This window comes from Gorilla gorilla, chromosome 6 (genome assembly GCF_029281585.2).
Source record: "Gorilla gorilla gorilla isolate KB3781 chromosome 6, NHGRI_mGorGor1-v2.1_pri, whole genome shotgun sequence".
NCBI lineage: Eukaryota > Metazoa > Chordata > Mammalia > Primates > Hominidae > Gorilla > Gorilla gorilla.
In genome coordinates, this window is record NC_073230.2 from 90688919 (window position 1) to 90710144 (window position 21226).

Consider the following 21226-nt stretch of genomic DNA (forward strand, 5'->3'; position numbering starts at 1 on the left):
TCTGTTGTCTTTTCTGGTTTAGGCTGAGTTCTCCTGGTTCTTGGAATGCTAAGTGATTTTCAGATGACGCCTGGACATTTTAGGTCTTATGAGACCTTGGAACTTACTTAATCATGTATGTTGCAGGCAGAAATCCCACAGTAGTTTTAAACACCTGACCTTCAACAGACCACAGACTAGCCTTACAGAACACATGACAAGGTTTACTTACTAGTAAGGTTCTCCATTTTTCAAAAAAGTATCTTGTTCCTTTGGGCTGGCACTTGCTTTTAACTCCTTCACGATGACTCTTGCTACGCTAGTGCCCGTGTAAATCTCTCCCAAGAGAACCTAAAATCAAAGAACAGTTTTTTGTGTCATTTCCATCAAAATGATAAAGGAGTCTGCTGCATTTACCGGGAAATGGAATACAGGTGAACAAGTTAAGCAATAAGCAGGTGACCTTCTATTCTTTTACTTACCACCTCACCAAAAGCTTGGAAAACTCAAATATTTTTCTTCAGTAAAAGGACCATTTTAAACCATTCACCAGATAGTTACAATATTCGCATATTTATGCATATTTCTTTTCTATTTATTTTAAAATGTATTTACACTTATTTGTGTCGATTTATTTAAAAATGTATTCTACTTCAAGGAAATCCACTATGATTTTACAGAAGTGCAATTTATAGGTTCAGTTCCAACATAACTCAAATGTTCCTCAAAAACACTTCCACTAAGTTTTGTTATTTAGTCTGCTATACATACGAGAAAGTAAACTGACGAAAGCTAATTACAATCCATCATTGCCCTGAAACTTAAACACCCATCGCACTCCATCCAATGATACCCGGCCTTGATCTCCTACCAAAACTCCATTCAAAACACCCCACTGAAATCAACAGAACACGAAATGAGAATCTGCTGCCTCACATGAGAACTAGCTACAAGGGAAATGCTAAATATAAAACAGGACAATGCCAAGGTATTCCAAAGTGCAAGATGAAAATGCGAATAAGGGTTTTTATTGAACTCTAGAGAATGATTTTTAAAAAAAGAGAATGATCAAAATAAAAATACTTCTTTTAAAATAGTTCCTTTTAAAATAGATTAATTTTAATGTCCTGAAAATACAGTAAGAACCAGAACAGAACTCATGTGTTTATTAGAAATATAAGGACAGAAAAATGGAGAACAAGAAATTCTGATAATTAACTAAATCACCCTCTCTTTTTTTTTTTTGAGACAGTCTTGCTCTGTCACCCTGTATGGAGCACAGTGGTGCAAATATGGCTCACTGCAGCCTCGAACTCCTGGGCCCAGGTGATCCTCCTGCCTCAGCCTTCCGTGTAGCTGGGACTACAGGCGTGTGCCATCCCACTCAGCGAATTTTTTTTTAGAGATGGGGTTGTGCTATGTTGCCCAGGCTGGTCTCAAACTCCTCGCCTCAAGTGATCCTTCCCACCTGGGCCTCCCAAAGCACTGGAATTACAGGCGTGAGCTACTGCGTCCAGCCTATTGCTCCTTGAGGAGTAAAACTCTTCAAGAGAGTTGTCTAAATGCACCGTCTCCTCTTTCTCTCTTGAATCCATTCCACGCAAGGATGTACCATCACCATTTCCCCCTGAACAACTTCTTTCAAGGACGCCAAGGAACTTACGCTGCTGAATCCTCATTCTCCCAGGCTTCATCTTACTCCATTTGTAAGCTGCAGCATTACTGCAATTAATCTTCTTGGAACTTTCAGAAGACTCCTGTCTCCTGGGCTTCTCCCTCCTCGCTGCTTCTCCCTGACTGCACTGGCCTCTCCCTGCTGCAGAGCCTCCCCCTGGTTTCCACTTTGAAATTCTCCATGACTTCACCTAGTCTCCTAGCTTTGAATACACTCTATAAAATGAGATCACTCGGATTTACATGTCCAGCCGGGACCCTCTCTCTTTCACTCTTGCTCTGCATTTCCAGTTCAGCTACTTGGTGCCCCCACTGAGTTGTCTAACGGCCAACTCACACCTGACATAGCAAAGATGAACTCCCGACTTCCTCCTGCCTCTCCTGCAGTGTCTGTTGCATTTCAGTTGACAGCAACTCCATTCTTCCAGTTCATCAGGCCCTCAGCAGTCAATCTGACTGCCTCTTCCTCCACAGTCCATGTCTTATCCCCTCTAAGTCTACACCTGCATGCTCTCGTCTGAACATCTGTCTTGGGTCCTACCACTTCTTGCCACCTCCACCGCTAGCATCCAGGTTCAAGCTGCCTGGGCCTGCAGGAGCCTTCTAGCCCATCTCCTCCCTGCTTTCACCTTCCCCCTCTATGACTTCCAGAGTGATCCTTTTAAAAAGGTAACTCAATTATATCATGATCTCTCAAGCACCAGAGTATTTCCCCGTTTCATTCCGAGCAAGGCAGTCTCTAGGCACACAATATCCCAGATCACCTGCCTGCCCTCTACCTCTCTGAGCCCGCCTCCCACAATTGACTGTTTGCTGTGTGACCCTCCCAACTAGATATCTAAGCCTTGTGAAGACAGGGTTTTGTTTGATCTCTCATACAGGACTCCACACAGGTCAAGTTTTGACCCATCTTCCTCCACATCGTGCCCCTAGCACCAATAACAATGGCTGCTACGTAACAGGTTTTGCTGAATGGTGCAGAAGAGAACTCAAACAGTTGGGAGGACATGAAAGATACAGACAACGCTGAAGGGAAGGAGAAGCAGCAGCAGATGGCTGACTACTGGGAAGTGCATCCTCCTGTTGTAAGCACCCTGCTTACGATGTAATCCCTACTCCATTAGGAACCTCTTGCAGAGCACGACTGCAGTACTGTGGAAATGGCTGTAGGAGATTACTCCTTCTGAGCCATCTATGATAAAAAGATCAACAAAGCACTGTTACTACAGGCCACTTGACGGGCTATGAGAGAAGACTAGTTGTTCATGGTGGTCTTCATTGTAAGACTGTATTTACAGTTCTAAAGTGGCTTAAGTGCTATAAGGGGAAGGGATTAAAAAAACAATCTAACGTGAGAAGGATACAAAGCTGAAGCTGCTAAGATTCCAGGTCTCTTTTCCCTTCTTACTTTCTTATGTCAACAATTAGAAAAGTCTCTGATACATTTTTTTTTAAAAGGCCTTTGTTATGATCAAAATGTCTGTGTCCTTTGTCCTGCCCAAATCCGTAAACTGAAACCTAATGACCAATGCGATGGAGAGGAGGAAGGCCTCTGGGAGGGAAAGGGATTTGCATCCCTCCAAAAGAGATTCCAGAGAGCTGCCCTGCTCCTTCAACCACGTGAGGACGCAGCAGGAAAGTGCCACCTTCACCTGATCCGGAATCAGCCAGCACCTTGATCTTGGACTTCCCAGCCTCCAGGATTGTGAGAAATAAATTTCTGTTGTTTATAAGCCACCCAGTTTATGATATTTTGTTATAACAGCTGGTATGCCGTAAGACATCCTTTCTGGAAAAGGCTCGACACACAGCAAGGCTGAAGCTCACGCCCCCACGCTGCCACAGGGGAAATGGGGAAACTCAATTAGTAACGCAGGGCCCACAGGGCACGTGGAACTCCGCACAACACAATTCTTCATCAGCCCTGCACTGAACACAGTATCATTCAGAGGAAAACAAATGCAAGTGAAGAGCATCTTACCTTTCCAAACCAGCCATTTCCAATTTCCTGTATGTAGTTTAGACTGTGGCGGGCAACTTGAGACTTCAATCCCTCTGTAGAGAAAAAAACATTAAAAATGAAATATAAGTATCTAAATATTAAATATATAACCTATAAAGTATGAACACTAACATAAAGGCTTGTGCAAATAAAGGTAGGAATAAATACATAAAACACCTCTTTTAAACGAATCATGCCAAAACAGTTTTAGGGTTTAAAACTGACAATATTTTTTAATGAGTTTCCTACCAATTCTTTAATACCTTGCGCATTGTTTTTTTTCCGATCCAGCTACTCTCATGTAACCACCAATCACCACGCCAATGGCCTTTACTTAGTCTTCATTTTCATCTCTCTTGAACAGCTCACCTAGACATATGATTAGCACTCTTAAACTACTCTCCTTAATTTTTAAAAAGTTTTACTGAAGTATAATCAATATACAATAAAGTCCACATATTTAAAGTATACACTTTGATACACTTTAATATTTGTATGCACCTGTGAAACCATTACCTAAATAAAATACAGAACATCTCCATTACCCCCAACTCTTCTGATACCCTCAGTAATCCCTTCTACCTGCCCCCATCTCTACACGACCATTCACGTGCCGCCTGCACTATAATTTGCATTTTCTAAAATGTTATGCAACCAGAATCATATGGTATGTACTCTTTTTTCAATGGTATGGCTTACATAAATTATTTTAAGATTCAATCAAGATCTGGAGTGTATCTAGAGTTTATTCTTACTTTTGTCACAGAAGAGTTTTCCACTGAATGAATATACCACAGCTTGCTTGTTTATTCACAAGTGGACAGACATTCATGTCATTTACAGGTTGAGGCTATCACAAATCAAGATGCTATAAATACATGCATACAAATCTTTCTAGGGACAAGTGCTTTCATCTCTCTTGGATAAATACGAAGGAGATCATATGGGAGGTGTCTCTTTAACTTTTCAAGAAGCTGCCAACTGCTTCCTAAAACATGAGTAGCACATGAGGGTTCCAGTTGCTCCGTCTCTTTGCCATCACTTGGTGTAGTCAGTCTTATTCATCTTAGCCATTCTAAAGGGTATGCAATCTTTAGTTTTCGTTTTTCCTTTCTTTTTTTTTTTTTTTGAGACAGAGTCTTGCTCTGTCACCCAGGCTGGAGTGCAGTGGCGCCATCTCAGCTCACTGCAACCTACGCCTCCCGGGTTCAAGTGATTCTCCCGCCTCAGCCTCCCGAGTAGCTGGGACTACAGGCACCTGCTACCATGCCCGACTACTTTTTGTATTTTTAGTAGAGACAGGGTTTCACCATATTGACCAGGCTGGTCTCAAACTCCTAACCTTGTGATCCGCCCGCCTCGGCCTCCCAAAGTGCATTTTTATTTTCTTAATGCCTAATGATGTCAAGTCCCTTTTCACTTGCCTACTTGCCATCTGTATATCTTCTGAGATGACATATCTATGCAAATCTTTGCCTCATTTTTATTGGGCTGTTTCTTATTATTGAGTTTTGAAAGTTCTTTCTATCTTCTGAAACCAAGTCCTTTAACAAATATGTAATCTGCAAATGTTTTCTCCCAGTCCATGGCTAGACTTTTCATTCTCTTAACACTGTTCTCCAAAACACTTTAAATTTTAATTTTAATTTCCAAAAAGCTTTTAATTTTGAAAAGGTCCAATTCATAAATATTTCCTTTTGTGAATGATGCTTTTAGTGTCCTATCTAATAAATCTTTGTCTAACTAAAGATTATAAAGAGTTTATTCTACAAGTTTTATAATTTTAGGTTCTAAATTTAGGTTTATGATGCATTCTGAGTTAGTTTTTACATATGGTGCAAGGTATGGATCAAAGTTCATTTGTTTGCCAATGAATATCCAGTTGTTCCGGCACCATTTAACTGCACCTCTATCGAATTAACTGACAGCAGTGGAAACGGTGACAGCAGTGGAAATGGTGGAGCAGAGACGTCTCCTCTGGCAGCCGTCCCTTCCAAGAAACACTAAAAGACTTTTTTTAAACTGCCAGTGTCAACCTTATAAAAACTCTAGAAGATGGTCAAAGGTTTACAGCAACCAAAGCGAGCCAGGAGAAAGTCCACTGAGACAGGGTAGAATATCTTTGTAGCTTTAACTTACCCTGCTTCTCCAATCTCCCTCTCCAGTGCAGCTGCAGTCTTAAAGATGACCTGTGTTCCCAGGTGGGTACCAGGGTCCACGGGGAGCACAGTGGACTTTATTCCCAAGGAACTATGTTTGTCTTGACCTAACTGGGGTTGTCCTGAGGAACTGCCACAAGTGGCTTCTCTTTGTTTCACATAACTCACAATTCTATCAGGATGGAGTGGTCACATATTCCTCGAAAACAACAAAAGGCAAATGAGAACAAGCTACTGCCACCTAGGGCAAAAACAACAGTTGAGGCCAACAGTACACATGCTGAAAGTGTTGGCAGAAAAGCTGGGGAGTGAGATTTTGGAGGAGAAAGGGGGCTTTGGAAAGCTCCCATGTAGACGGGAACCTAGATAGCCACGTGTATGCTCAGGGCAGGATGCGTACTCAGAAAGGCTGAGGAAGAACACAGGCTTTCAGCTGGAGCTGGTCTTCAGGCCCAACACAAGAAGGAAGTGAAGGCTAAGTCAGGGTTATAAATGGCCTGGCTAGGTGTTGAAGGAGTGCCCCAGCAGAGTCAATCTGCAAAGACCTAGACAATATTTTTTGTTTTCTTTCTTCTACTTCTCTTTTGCACATCACATTATTCAAAACGTCCAGTTTCCAACAAGAAATTATGAAACATGCAAAGAAACAAAAATTGGCCCATTCACAGGTAAAAATGAACGAATGGAAACTGTCAATGAGAAAACAGACATTGGACTAATTATTAGACAAGACTTTATTTTTTATTTTGTTTTATTTATTATTATTATTTTTTGAGACATAGTCTCTCTCTGTCACCCAGGCTGGAGTGCACTGGCACCATCTCAGACCACTGTAAGCTCCACCTCCCGGGTTCACACCATTCTCCTGCCTCAGCCTCCCAAGCAGCTGGGACTACAGGCGCCACCACCACGCCTGGCTAATTTTTTGTATTTTTAGTAGAGACGAGGTTTCACCGTGTTAGCCAGGATGGTCTCGATCTCCTGACCTTGTGATCCGCCCGCCTCGGCCTCCCAAAATGCTGGGATTACAGGCATGAGCCACCGCGCCCGGCCCAAGACTTTATTTTTTTAAATTAATTTTTTTCTTTTTTTGAGACGGAGTCTCGCTCTGTCACCCAGGCTGGAGTGCAGTGGTGCAATCTTGGCTCACTGCAACCTCTGCCTGCCAGGCTCAAGTGATTCTCCTGCCTCAGCCTCCCGAGTAGCTGGGACTACAGGCAAGTGCCACCATGCCCGGCTAACTTTTTTTGTATTTTTGGTGGAGACAGGGTTTCTCCATGTTGGGCAGGCTGGTCTTGAACTCCTGACCTCAGGTGATCCACCCACCTCAGCCTCTCAAAGTGCTGAGATTACAGGCATAAGCCATCACACCTGGCCTAATTTTTTTTCTTTGAGACAGGGTCTCACTGTATCACTCAGGCTGGAGTGCAACAGTGCGATCCCGCACTGCAACCTCTGCCTCTTGGGTTCAAGTGATTCTCCTACCTCAGCCTCCTGAGTAGATGGGACTACAGGCACAAGCTACCACACCTGGCTAATTTTTGTATTTTTTTGTAGAGATGGGGTTTCCCTAGTTGGCCAGGCTGGTCTCGAACTCCTGACCTTGGCCTCTCAAAGTGCTGGAATTACAGGTGTGAGCCACCACGCCCGGCCTAGAAAAGACTTTACATCAACTGTCGTGAATACGTTCAGAGAGCTAAAGGAAATGATGGACAAAGAACCAAAGGAAACCAGGAGAATGAGTTTCTCCCAAATAGAGAAGAATTTCTCTAGAAATTCTAGAAGAAGCTTGACCTGAAAAGCACAGTTAAGTGTTCCAACAACAAATTTGGGCAGACAGAATCAGTGAACTTAAAGATGGATCAAATGAAATTATCTAGTCTGAAAAGCAGAAAGGAAAAAGGATGAAGAAAAAGGAACAGAGCCCAAGGAACTTGTGGGACACTGTCAAATAAACCAAGAGACATATTATCAATTGGAGTCCCAGAAGGAGGTGAGAAAGAAAAGGAAACAGAGGGCATGAATCTACACACTCAAAAAACTCCAAGTAAGATAAACTTGCCCAGGCACAGTGGCTCATGCCTGTAATCCCAACACTTTGGGAGGCTGAGGTGGGAGGACTGCTTGAGCCCAGAAGTTTGAGACCAGTTTATTAGGCAACACAGTGAGATGCTGCCTCTATAAGAAATTAAAAATAAATTAGTCAGGAGTGGTAGCGTGCACCTGTAGTCCCAGCTACTTGGGAGGTTGAGGTGGGAGGATCACTGGAGCCCAGGAAGTCGAGGCTGCAGTGAACCATGATTGCAGCACTGCAATCTAGCCTGGGTGACAAAGTGAGACTTAAAAAAAAAAAAAGTAACATAAACTCAAAGAGATCCATACTGAGACACGAACTGTAGAAAACCGAAGACACAGAATCCCGAATGCAGCAAGAGAAAAGCAATTCATCACGTACAAGGGATCCTCAATAAGATTAACAACCAATTACTCAAAAGAATCCGTGGAGGCTAGAAGGCAGTGGGATGACACAGAGAAAGTGCTGAAAGCAAATACCTGTGAATTCTATATCTGGCCAAACTATCTTTTAAAAATGAAGTAGAAATTAAGACATTCTGAGATAAACAAATGTTTAGGGAGTTTGCTGCCAGTATACCTGCCCTACAACAAAAGCTAATGGGAGTCCTCCAGGCTGAAATAAAAGGACACTAAACAGTAACTCAAAGCCATCTGAAGAAATAAAGATCTCCAGTAAAGGTAACTATGTAGGTAAATACGAAAGCCGTTATTACTGTATTATTGGTGTCTAACGCCTCTTTTTATTTCCTACACAATTTAAAATACGAATGCATTAAAAAAATTATAACTGTGTTAATAGGCACAAAATGTATAAAGATGTAATTTGTGACAACAACATAAAGGGATGGGACTGAGCTGTACAGGAGCAGAGTTTGTGTGCTGTTGAAGCTAAGCTGGTATCAATTCAAAAGTGTTATCAATTTGGGATGTTAATTGCAATCATTATAATCACTAAGAAAACATCTAAAAATATAATCCAAAGGGAATGAGAAGGGAATCAAAATGGTACATCAAAAAAAAAATTCCTTGATTACAACCATTACAGATTATTTTGTTCCTTCTCCACTCCCACTGGTTCACTTGACTAGACTAAAAAAAAATAAAATAAAATAAAATAAAAAAAACTATCAGAATCCCAGTGGCCTGTTTTACAGAAATAGGAAGGCTGATACTTACATTCAGTTGGAATTGTAAGAAATCCCAAATAGGCAAAAGGATTTTGAAAAATTAAAACAAAAAAGACTCATATATCTTGATTTCAAAACTTACTATAAAACCAAAGCTACAGCAATCAAAATGGTGTGGTACTGGCACAGGGACAGACATACAGACCAAGAGTCTGTATCAAGATGGACATACAGCCGAGAGTCCAGAAATAACCCCCAAAAATATAGTAAACTGATTTTCAAAAAGGGTTCCAAGACAATTCAATAGGAAAACAACAGTCTCTCAAACACTGTTAAGTGAGACAACTGGATATCCACGTATACAAGAATTAAGGTGGATCCTTACCTCACACCATATAAAACAATTAACTCAAAATAGATCAAGGAGCAAGAGCTAAAACTATAAAACTTACAGAAGACAACATAGAGATAAATCTTCCTGACCAGGGATTTGGCAATAGTTTCTTAAATATGACACCAAAAGCACAAGCAACAAAAGTAAAAAACAGATAAACTGGACTTCATCAAAATTAAAACAGAAAAGTTTTATGCGTCAAAGGACACTATTAAGAGAGTGAAAGAGAACATACAGAATTTGAGAAATATTTGTAATTCATGTTATTATGACATGATTATGATTAAGAGAATGGTATTGGGACAAGAAATACACAAATTAATGACAGAGAATAGAAAGCCTAAAATAGACCCATACACATATGGAGGCAGAGAGAAAAGGAAAGATCAGTGCATGAATGAAGCTGAAAAACCACAGCAATCTATAAGGAAAGCTGAAGTTGGATTTCCTCCTAACACCATCCTCAAAAATCAACTCAAGATGGGTTTTAGATCTAAATGTCAAAGCAAAAGCTTAAAATATTTTTTAAAAAGGTATTATTTTAATCACAGAATAAGAAAGAATTTCTTAAGACCACAAAAAGTTCTAACTCTAAAAAGGGCTTAAATTTCATACTCTAAAAAAAACTGTAAAATTTACTATATTAAAATTAGGAATCCTGTGCATCAAAAATCCTTTTTCGTATATGTGTGATTGATTTTTTTTTTAGTGTACCATTTTGATTCCCTCTTCATTTCCCTTTCTGTAAATTTTTTAGTGGTTACCATGGGGATTACAGTTAGCATCCTAAATTTATAACAATCTAGTTTGAATTGATACCAATTTAGCTTCAAAAGCAATGGCATTTACCATTAGATACCCAACTGGCAGGAAGATAAATTGGTCGACTCCTGCAGAGGGTAAGCTGGCAAGACCCACCAAAATTACAAACACATGTACTCTTTGACCCACTTTAAGAAATGTATTCTACGGATACCAGTACAACAACCACCTGCAAAACAACACAGATACAAGCTTTATTTGTTTTCGCATTAGAAACAAGCCAAATATCCATCAACAGGGGGCTGTTTAAATAAACCGTGCTAAACTATACAATCTACATAGTACGAACCTAGAAGCAAGAATACATACGCTTTAGTGATATGGAAAGATCTGCAAGGTATGTTGGTAAGTGAAAAAAAAGCAAGATGCAGAATAATGAATTTACCATGACACCTTTGAGTAAAAAAAAAAAAAAAAAGGAGGACTATGCATGTGTGTGGGTGGGGACATAATAGATATGTCTCTACCTACCTTCCTCTAAATTTTCCCGTGAACCTCAAACTTCTCTATAAAAAGTCTTTTAAAAAACAAAAAATTAAAAAATTAAAGTAAATGTGAATGGGAGTGAGGGGAGATTACCTGCATCAACAAATTCGAGAAAGGTGTATGAAAAACCAGAACCAACAGTGCAGCTGTTACTTAGGGAAGCCAGCGGTGGAAAACAGGTCACATTTAAATACCACAGGGAGACTTTTCAATATATATATATTTTTTCTTTCTTTTTTTTTTTTTGAGACAGAGTCTCGCTTTGTCCCCTAGGCTGGAGTGCAATGGTGAGATATTGGCTCACTGCAAGCTCCGCCTCCCGGGTTCACTCCATTCTCCTGTCTCAGCCTCCTGACTAGCTGGGAATACAGGCGCCCGTCACCATGCCCAGCTAATTTTTTTTTGTATTTTTAGTAGAGACGGAGTTTCACCGTGTTAGCCAGGATGGTCTCAATCTCCTGACGTCGTGATCCACCTGCCTTGGCCTCCCAAAGTGCTGGGATTACAGGCATGAACCACCGCTCCCAGCCTGAATATATATATTTTTTGTAATGTTATGGTTTTTGAACCAAGTGAATATATTACCTATGCCAAAAATAAAATACATTTTAAAAATAGAAAAAAAGAAAAAAATGGTAGAACTTGTAGAATTGCTTGTATGTGGTATATCTTTTCATGTACTATATCACAAATATCTTTCATAGTCAAATACAGTTCACCTTGATCCTTTTATAGGAACACATAAATCGCCACTGTATTGATTGACTACAATTTAGCAAATTGCATATTGACAGACATTTAATCTGTTTCCATCTTACCCTGCCAAACAATGCTGCAATAAATTCCTTTGTACATGCATATTTGCACACTTGCCCAATTAGTTCCTAAAGATAAATTACTAAAAGTGGAACTGCTCGATCAAGAGTCAACATGTCTCATATTTTGATACATGTTGCCCGACTACCCCTCCAGAAAGAACATCTTCAGCAATTTATAGCTGCACTAATCCTAGTGGATGAGACTGCCTGCTGCCCTCCACATGCTCGCCAATCACTACCTGGTGTCATTTCTTTTCATCTTTACCTATCTGCTCTCAGCTTAAGTCAGCATTTCTTTAATTAATAATGAGGTTACTATGTTTATTGGCCATTTGAGATTCTCCTTTCATGTCCTCAGCTTATTTACTCTAGTAGTGTGTTACTTTTTATCCTGCATTTGTTTGTACTCTTGATATGTAACCATTTTTAATACTGTTTGTAGTTCACAAATGTTTTTTGCGACTCTGTCAATTTGTGTGTGGTGTCTTTCTCTATACAGAGTATTTCATTTTTGTAAATCAGATTTGGCAGTATGTTCCTTTATGGATTCTGGATTTGGTGCATGCTTGGAAAGGCCTCTCGTATCCCAAGATGATAAAAATATTCTGAGGGTATTCTATGCAGAGAAATTTAGAATAATTTCTTCCTATGGAGAGGGATATTAGGGTACGGGGCTTCAGTAAAACAGAAAGGGGTGTGTATATAAACAAAATTACAATGGCTGCCCAGGTCACCATAATTTCTCTTCTGCCTGCATCTGACTGTGCTCCCATCCACCCCCAGTAGATCCCGAAGAGAAGCTGTCTGTCTGTCCCCACCTTCCTGACCAGTGATGGCTCTGCATCCTGTGACAGGTGAAGACAACCAGAACGTCCCTCCAAAGGGTTTTCTTTCTGGTCCAAGGAGAGAGAGAAAGAAGCTCCTTTCCTCTATGGTTATAAAACTACAAGGGAATGGGTGTGGAGCTGCTGGCAGCCAACCTCCCTACTGAGCAGAGAAGCTGCCTAAGAGATTCAGCAGATATGCAAAGAGAAGAGAAAATCAGAAATGAATTAAAATGCTGATGATGTTCCAGGCCCTGGTTCTAGCTGTCTCCAAGGTCAGCTGAACCCCTGCTCTTCCTGCGGTCTGGGTCCATGTGTCAGAAAATTCTGGTTTCCACTTAGGCTGATCTAATTTGGAATTCAGCTACTTGAAATGAATCCACTGGGGATCGACTATGGGCCTGTAAAAGCTCTGAGAAGTCTCTCAAGGTTTTTCTTAAGTATAAAGGAAAGCAAATTATCAAACAAGCAACAATAAAATATTTCCATTTAGAGTAAGTATACTTAAGTTATCCCAAGAATATATTAGACCTCCTTTTAAACTTCATTATTTTGGTTGGAGTAGGGGTATTGTTATTTACAGCAATTAAACACTCCAGTTGTTTTTTTTAATGCTGCAAAATCTATAAATTTAAATATATTCTTACTTTACAAATATTTAAATGAAATGCACCAGCTATGTCACGTTCCATCTGGCTTTTTCTTATAGTCATGCCTGCCTGCAGTGGCATCAGTTCGGGAGTTCATTCTGCCCTAGGCAGAGCCCACAGCGTGTGTCACACCAGAAAAGGTAGTCCTAGCATCTACAGACTTACACAGCCTTCTTGCGGCAATCTCAGAAAACCCTACTTCTTGAACCTACTTCTTTTGTCAAAGCAAAAGCTTAAAATATTTTTTAAAAGGTATTATTTTAATCACAGAATAAGAATTTCTTAAGACCACAAAAAGTTCTAACTCTAAAAAGAGCTTAAATTTCAAACTCTAAAAAAAAAAAAACTATAGTCACATCCTATTTTTCTAGTCACATTCTATTTTTTCACAAGACATCAATTAACACAGAACCAAACCTCTGTCTGAAGAAGCTTAGAAAAGTCAATCTGATTAACATATCCAAACTTTCCTCTCCTACCCAAATGCAGGGCATCCCAGTGGAAGCCAGCAGTGTCCTACTCAGCAAGGTCAGCCGTGGCCAGAACTAGCAGAGAAACCACCTCCAGAACAGAGCCTGGGAGTTCTGTCCAGGTGTTCAATGTCAATGAATCGAGGAGATTCGTTTTCTTCTCATACCAGACCCAGGGTCCAGAAAGCAGAAGACAAAGCTATTGCAGGAATACAATGGGCCTGACCACTAGAATTCAGCTTCACTGGGAGCAGAAGGAAGAGAAATAAACCAAACAGGAGACGGGCAGTCCAATATTTATGATGGCTAGACTCCCATTCTCAGATCTCAGAAACAATTCATGAAAAGGTGGTATTAGGCTGTATGGTCTTACCTACAGAAGGCTGGAATTGCGAGGGAGCTGGGAGTGAAATATTTGGTACTGAAAGTGTGAAGACCTCTGCTGGGGACTGAACAGAGGGAGTATCTTCTGCTGGTGGTGTGAAATCTATCTCATCATCAAAATTATCTTCAAATTCCTAAAATGAAAGAGAGCAAGCATTAAAAACCATTGGCTAACACTTAAAATAGGAACATATTTGCACAATGATTTGGAACTTGCTGCCACAATTATTTTTTTCCAGTTTGTACTTAATGTTAAGTAAAAAGCATATGTAATTTTGTTCTCTGACTCCAAACAGCAGAATACATAAGACAGGAAAATAAACTATACATATTTCATGTAAGTTTTTAAACTGTTAGTTTGAAGTTAAATGCAATGGAATTTACAGAAAAATAGTTTTCTAGGCTTAAAAATTTACTCCCAAATGACTACAGTTTAAGCAATTCTTTTTTTTTTTTTTTTTTTTTTGAGACAAGGTTTTGCTCTGTTGCCTGGCTGGAGCACAGTGACTGGAGCACAGTGGCATGATCATGGCTCACTGCAGCCTGGACCTCCAGGAACCAAGTGAGCCTCCTACCTCAGCCTCCCGAGTAGCTGGGACCACAGGCACGCATCACCACGCCCAGGTAATTTTTTGAATTTTTTTTTTTGTAAAGGCAGAGTCTCCCTATGTTGCCCAGGCTGATCTCAAGCAATCCTCCTGTCTTAGGCTCCAAAAGTGTTAGGATTACAGATGTTAGCCACAGCGCCTGGCCAAGCAATTCTTTTAATATTATTACTTTTGTGACATGATTCTTTGCATACTGAATCAAAATAAATCATTTTATTTTAAAGTTGTATATGCATTTCTAATTGAAATGTGATTTCTATCAAAATAAATGTTGAAAGACTCAGAAAAGATATTTTTAAGTGAGTTCTATTTCTCTGAAAAGAGTAACAATGGAAACATTACTAAATTAGCTAAAAAAAATCACCAGGATCTGAACCACAAAGGTCACTAAAAAAACCGTGTGACGCATAAGTGTAATTAACATATAAGCACGTCTGGCTTTCTAAAGATGACAACTTTACAATTGAGGATGCAGGCAGGCAAAGTGGCTCATGCCTGTAATCCCAGCACTTTGGGAAGCTGAGGCAGGTGGATCACTTGAGCCCAAGAGCTCTAGGCCAGCCTGGGCAACATGGCAAGACCCTGTTTCTACAAATAATAATTTTAAAAAATTAGTCAGGCATGGTGGCGCAGGACTACTGGAGTAGTCCTGGCTACTCAGGAGGCTGAGGGAGGACTGCTTGAGCCTGGGAGGTCAAGGCTGGGTGATAGAGCGAGACCGTCTCAAAATAAATAAATAAAGTTGTGGAAACCTTTTACATGACGTTCGGTGGGAAGCTATCACAATTCTTCCGTCACCATTCTGGTCAACTGGTATACCTTGATATCCATGTTAATTTACCATAGACACGGCCAATTATCAAGTCATTCATCAAATCATTTGTTCAGATAATTAACATGTATTACCCCTCCAGGCACCATAACAGAAGCTGGGAACAGATCAGTGAACAAGACTGTTCTCCACTGAACGGTCTATGAACTTTTATTTTCATTTTCTCTACCACCTCTCCTAGCCCCCAACCAATACAAGAAAGAAACTAAAAGTTACAATGGTAGATTTCTCTAACACTTGTGTTTCCATATGCATGTGAGAAGACATTATTCTCATGTATGTTCTCCAATGCATTAAAGGACATTATTGCTATTTGTATTGATGGAGTTGGGAGCAAGAAAAATGAGGTACCGTAACTTCAATCTGGGAGGGGATTTTTGAACAGAGGAAATCCTTCAATTTTCCTTTTGGACATTCCTAAATAGGGCTCTCTCTGTAAAATGATTTTGTCCATCACTCCTACCTTAAAATAATGCCATTCAAAACTTGGCAGCAGCATGATGTACCACTAGATATACCAACAGATGATTCTAAAGATTCAGACCAGGTAATGTAGTATAAAAATAAGAAAAATGGCCAGGCCCGGTGGCTCATGCCTGCAATCCTAGTACTTTGGGAGGCAGAGGCGGGAGGATCACTTGAGCCCAGTAATTCAAGATCAGCCTGGGCAACATGGTGAAACCCTGTCTCTACAAAAAATACAAAACTTAGCAAGGAATGACGGCGTGTGCCTGCAGTAACCTTAGCTACTCGGGAGGCTAAGGTGGGAGGATTGCTTGAGCCTGGGAGGTTGAGGCTGCAGTGAAGTGTGATCCAGCCTGGGTGACAGAGAGGGACCCTGTCTGAAAAAAGAAAAGAAGAAAAATTAGATAAGCCTGGGTCACTTTTAAAGTTTTGCCACTGGCTATCTGGATGAACGTCGGCAAGTCACCTGTGTTACCAGACTGTAGCTTCCTGGTCTGTAAAATGACTTCCACGGACCATCAGCTCTAAAACTGCACAGCTTTAAATCTAGAGAAAGCCAATAAATCACAGATGGAAATACCCTTTACACAGTCACACAGACTCTAGAGCTGGAGAGTCCTCTAAGACACTGCGGCCCCTGCGCCAGCATCTCCGGGGGAAGCTTGGTAACAACACAGATTCCTGGCTCTCAAATGAACTCCCGCATTCAATCCTGAGATTCAAAAACCTTTGCATGATCTAAGGCAAGAATGAGGCATCATGAAATGTGAGATGGAGACTAGATTTCAGTATCAGCAACACTGATTAGGCTTTATCTTTGTCCTGAAATGGCCAGGTTTCTGTGTAAAGTCCCACAGCAAGACTAACAAGCAAGGGACACAAACTGTCCACCGACAACTGTGCCCCTACTACTAGTGCAGTCAGCAGGCACCATAGCAGTGTGTGTAGGGGTTCTAAGGCCTAGGGACTGATGCTGTGAGTAAAACTCTACAGGTCTGGGGCAAAATATTCTAAAGGAACTGATCTCCATTAGTGTTTTCCAACCGCCCTCCTGTGTTCTCAGCCCTCTGTGTGTATATGGCCAGTGCTGACCCAAGAAAACAGCACATCTGTGTGTCTCCTCAGCGCTACTAGAAGGCTCGAGGTAAAGACAGCACACAAAAACAGCCATGAGGTTCTAAAGACCAGGGCCCCATGTCCAGGGAAAACAAGGCTTTAGCCAGAAGACGCATTTTTTTTCCCTCAATTTGAACCACTGGACCTCCAGGCTCCTGGGCCAGCCCTGCGCGGTCAACAGGGAGCGACATTAAGGACCATTTTCTCTGCACGCCGCATTCCTTCCTTCTTACCCCCATGTATTCCTTTATAACAAGTATTTACACAGGCCAAATGCACTCCAGCAGGCATGCAGTAAGTTCTAGAGGCCTTCATGGCTGGTTCACTGGTCCATTCCACCGTCTGCTGCTACAACCAGATCTTCTCTATTACCCTTCCTGGCCAGGACTTTACAATCTGCAGCCTCCTCCTCCCTGTTAGGGAACTTGAGGTTTCGATGATCTTCCTCTTTCACAAAACACACTGGGGGATCCCTCTGCCTCAGTAATCTCAGTGACCACAAATTCACCAGTCTACAGAAGTTTGGGGGTGGAGGGGAACAATCATCTTGCTCTTCCTCATAGCCCTTACGGACAACAGTGAATTCAATCACCACGCTTCACTCCTCACTCAGCAAGAACCTCAACTCACCACAGGCAAGTGGTTATTGTCAATGACAGCGGCGGAGCAAACTACAGCTGATGCACCAAATCCAAACCTCCTATTTGTGTAAATAAAGTTTTATTGGCACAAAGCCATGACCATTTGGTAACAGTGTCTATCCTGGCAGAGTTGAGCTGCTGTTTTAGAGACTGTATGGCCCACAATATTTACTATTCACTAAGGTAGAAAATATTTACCATTTGGCCATTAGGGGAAAAAAAAAATCTGCTGATCCTGTTCCCAAAGGACTGTGCTATCCAGTTATTCTATTGAAAAACATATTGGAAGACCATTTTAAATGTTCCTACCCTCTGTGCTCACCTTAAAGTCTATTTCTGGGTCCTTACAGCAGGATACACAGTTTGCAATTAACACTATTAATATTATTAAACTGCACACACACAGGATCACAAAAGATGAGGAAACTTCTGCAGCAGGTGGCACCTCCCCTGGAAAGAGAGATAAATAATATTAAAAACATGTACATTCCAAAATCAACTTTAATTAGTGAATCAATATATTTTCCTCTACATACAAATGGGTGTAAGGGTTAATAAAATGCTCGAGAAAAAGCTGATGATCCATCCAGGATAAGAAGCTGCTGTTTCTTTGAAATAATTTAGATTTACAGAGGAGTTACAGAGACAATACAGAGAGTTCATATACAGCCTTCACCCAGCTTCCACTAATGCTAACATCCTACATTACCACAGTATGCTGATCAAAACTAGGACAGTAACACTGGTAACAAGGCTATGAAGTGAACTTCAGGCTTTATTCGGATTTTACTGTTCTCTCCACTTTAGTCCTTTTTTCTTTTCAGACTCAATCCAAACTACCAACGTTGCATTTAATCACCACATGCCCCTCAGCTCCTCCAGTCTCTGACAGCTTCTCGTCTTTCCTCGCATTTCATAACTCCTGACACTTTTGAAGAGTGCTGGTCAGTTATTTTGTGGAATGTCTCTCAACCTGGGCCACCCAATGTCTTCTCAGGATTAGACCAAGGTTGTGGCTACCTGGGAAGGAGTTAGAGAATTCCAGTGGGGTGAACTGTCCTGCTTGCACAGCAGGGCGCATGACCTACGCCTGGTGAGGTGACCTTTGATCCCATGGGCCAGGTGGCTCCCACCAGGCGTCACCAAACCACTGCAGGCCTATCTTTCCCTTCTCATACTCTATTCCTCGAAAGCAATGCTGGCCCACAGGGAAGGGACGTAAGCTGTACTTCCTGGAGGGAGGAGTAGTAGAGTCCGTAGACACAGGTTAAAAACCCTCCAGTAATTAGTAATATCAGGGGAAGAAACTTTGAGGCTATGCAACTGCCTGTTTCTCCTTCAGGTCTTGCACACCAGTTTTCTGCATCTGTCAGCGCATCTTGCCTACAGCAATTACTACTGTGATGTTTGGAAGGTGATTTTCTATTTCCCTCATTTCTTCTACATTTGTTATTTGGAATTCTGTAAGGAAGATTGGTCCCCTCTTTTCCCCTTATTTATTTTATTCAGTCATGTATATACTTATGGACTCACAGATATTTATTCTCCGGGCTGTAATCCAAAGTCATCATCACTTATTTTGTGGCTCCAACGGTTCCAGCCTTGTCACTGGGAGCTCTATCAAGGTGACTACTGGATCTTTTTGGCATGCCCCATCCTTCCCTTTTTCTCCAACTCTTCCTTACTTCCGGGCACGACAGGAAGCTCCAGGCTCCTCATATTTTCCCTACTCTGCTTGAGAACCAGCCATTGCTCCAAGGAGCTCTGGTCATGATAAGCAGGGAGGGAGGCGGCCTGCAGACTACAGCCTGAGGCCTGCTGTTGCGTGGGGGGCCTCCCCTGACTCTCCAGCAAAGAATGATTTCTACATCTTTAAGGGGCTGTTTAAAAAAAAAAAGAATATGCCAAGGATACTGCCTGTGAGCCACAATGCCTAAAATATTTTACCGCCTGGCCTTTTCCCATCCCTATCTAGAGCATAAAGATTTTTACATCTTATTTTTAGCAAGTTCTTCGTTATCTGGAAAACATATTATTCAACTAGGATAGTTGTGAACCTTTTCTTTGTTAGAGTAAACTATTAAAGTCTCAGCTACTGGAGTTTTACTGAGAAATAAACTTTTCCTTAAAATCCTCATCTATGGCAGGCACAGTGAGCATGCCTGTAATCCCAGCACTTTGGGAGGCCAAGGTGGGAGGATCGCTTGAGCCCAGGAGTTTGAGACCAGCCTGGGCAACAAAGTGAGACTCCATATCTACAAAAAATAGCAATAAAAACAAAAGTTAGCTGGGTGTGGTGACATGTGCCTGAAGTCCCAGCCACTCAGGAGCCTGAGTGGGAGGATGGCTTCAGCCCAGGAGGAGGAGGCTGCAGTGAGCTGTGAGCACATCACTGCACTCCGGTCTGGGTGACAGAGCAAGACCCTGTCTCAAAAAATAAAAATAAAAAATAAAAATAAATCCTCATCTATGGCTAATTAAGTGTTCAAATGCACCAAAAGGAAGGCAGAGAGATAAATTAATGAGGTTATTTTTTTCTTAAATGAAGCTAGGGTACTTGAAGAGAAGAAAAACTAACCCAAACTCCTAGGTGAGCAAAACACATTCTTGAATCTAAAATAAGCTTCAGTGAAGATCAGGGAAGTCTAAAATGAACTGCAAACAGAACTAAGTTCTTTTTCAATAACAAAAGGTCCCTTTGTGAAAGCAATGCTGAAACACCATTGTTACATGCGGGCTCAGTCTGTGCTTAAGAATAATACAGTTAACCAAGGGGTGTCGAGAATCTCCGAGTTCTAAATCAACAAAGTCTAAAACAGAGGAAAGCCCATACATTTAACACAGGAGGTAACTCGGTGCTTCCTCTTGAAACCAATCTGGAGGAAGTCAACTTTCAATGAGAACAAGAACTCCCTAACCACAGACACACTTGTGTCCATTTGGAAAACCTAAACTAAGTGAGGAGCTTGAGGCACTGAGAGCCAATTCTTATGAAAACCAAGAGGGATGATTTTCTTCTCTTCCTCCTTGCAGTGAGCTGTTCACTCATCCAGACAAGAAGCCTGTGCTTCCCCACTGGAATTTCTTCTTCTTTTTTTTTTTCTTCTATTGAGAGATGGGAGTCTCACTATGTTGTCCAGGCTGGTCTTGAACTCCTGTGCTCAAGTGCGCCACCCACTTCAGCCTCCCAAAGCGCTGGGATTACAGGCATGAGCCACTGCGCCAGACTGCTGGAATTATTTCTGAAGAACTGTGCTTCACTCCCGATTCACATAATAAAAATTAAATTTGACTCCTGAGGAAAGCAAAGCACTTTCACGTACACTGTTTTTTATTGTTTTTAAAGACGCATTTGGATTGTAAGGGAGAATAAAAAGAAAAAATAAGACATAGTTTGTCCACTGCATCTCTGAATTTCAGGTGCATCTCACACTTCAAGTTAGTTTAACTGGCAGCATTTCTTCTTTTTAATGGTACAAAAATAAGGGTGTGACTTATCATCAACCTCATCTGACATTTGATAAAATACACTATTATTTCATTTGGCTGTCACAATACCTCTGAGGTAATACGACCAGCTCCACGTCACAGATGAAGAAACTGATATGCCCATGAACCCAGGTGGGACAGTGGCAGGCCAGACTAAGTTTAGGTGTGCTGGGTGCAAGCTCCCTCGCTTTCCTTGAAACCCCACTGCTC

The 21226-nt window shown here is 41.3% G+C and overlaps 1 protein-coding gene across 2 annotated transcripts in view; it reads right to left on the minus strand.

Annotated features, from left to right (window-relative positions):
- LMTK2 (lemur tyrosine kinase 2) overlaps positions 1–21226 on the minus strand; it is a 103163-nt gene that overhangs the window by 54675 nt on the left and 27262 nt on the right. For both annotated transcript variants that reach the window (XM_004045809.5, XM_055393187.2), the window contains exons 2-5: positions 17850–17977; positions 13855–13999; positions 3635–3708; positions 212–330 (exon numbers count right to left, since the gene is read on the minus strand). In XM_004045809.5, coding sequence (XP_004045857.4) covers positions 212–330; positions 3635–3708; positions 13855–13999; positions 17850–17977 — 466 coding nt within the window. The remainder of the gene's footprint in view (positions 1–211; positions 331–3634; positions 3709–13854; positions 14000–17849; positions 17978–21226) is intronic.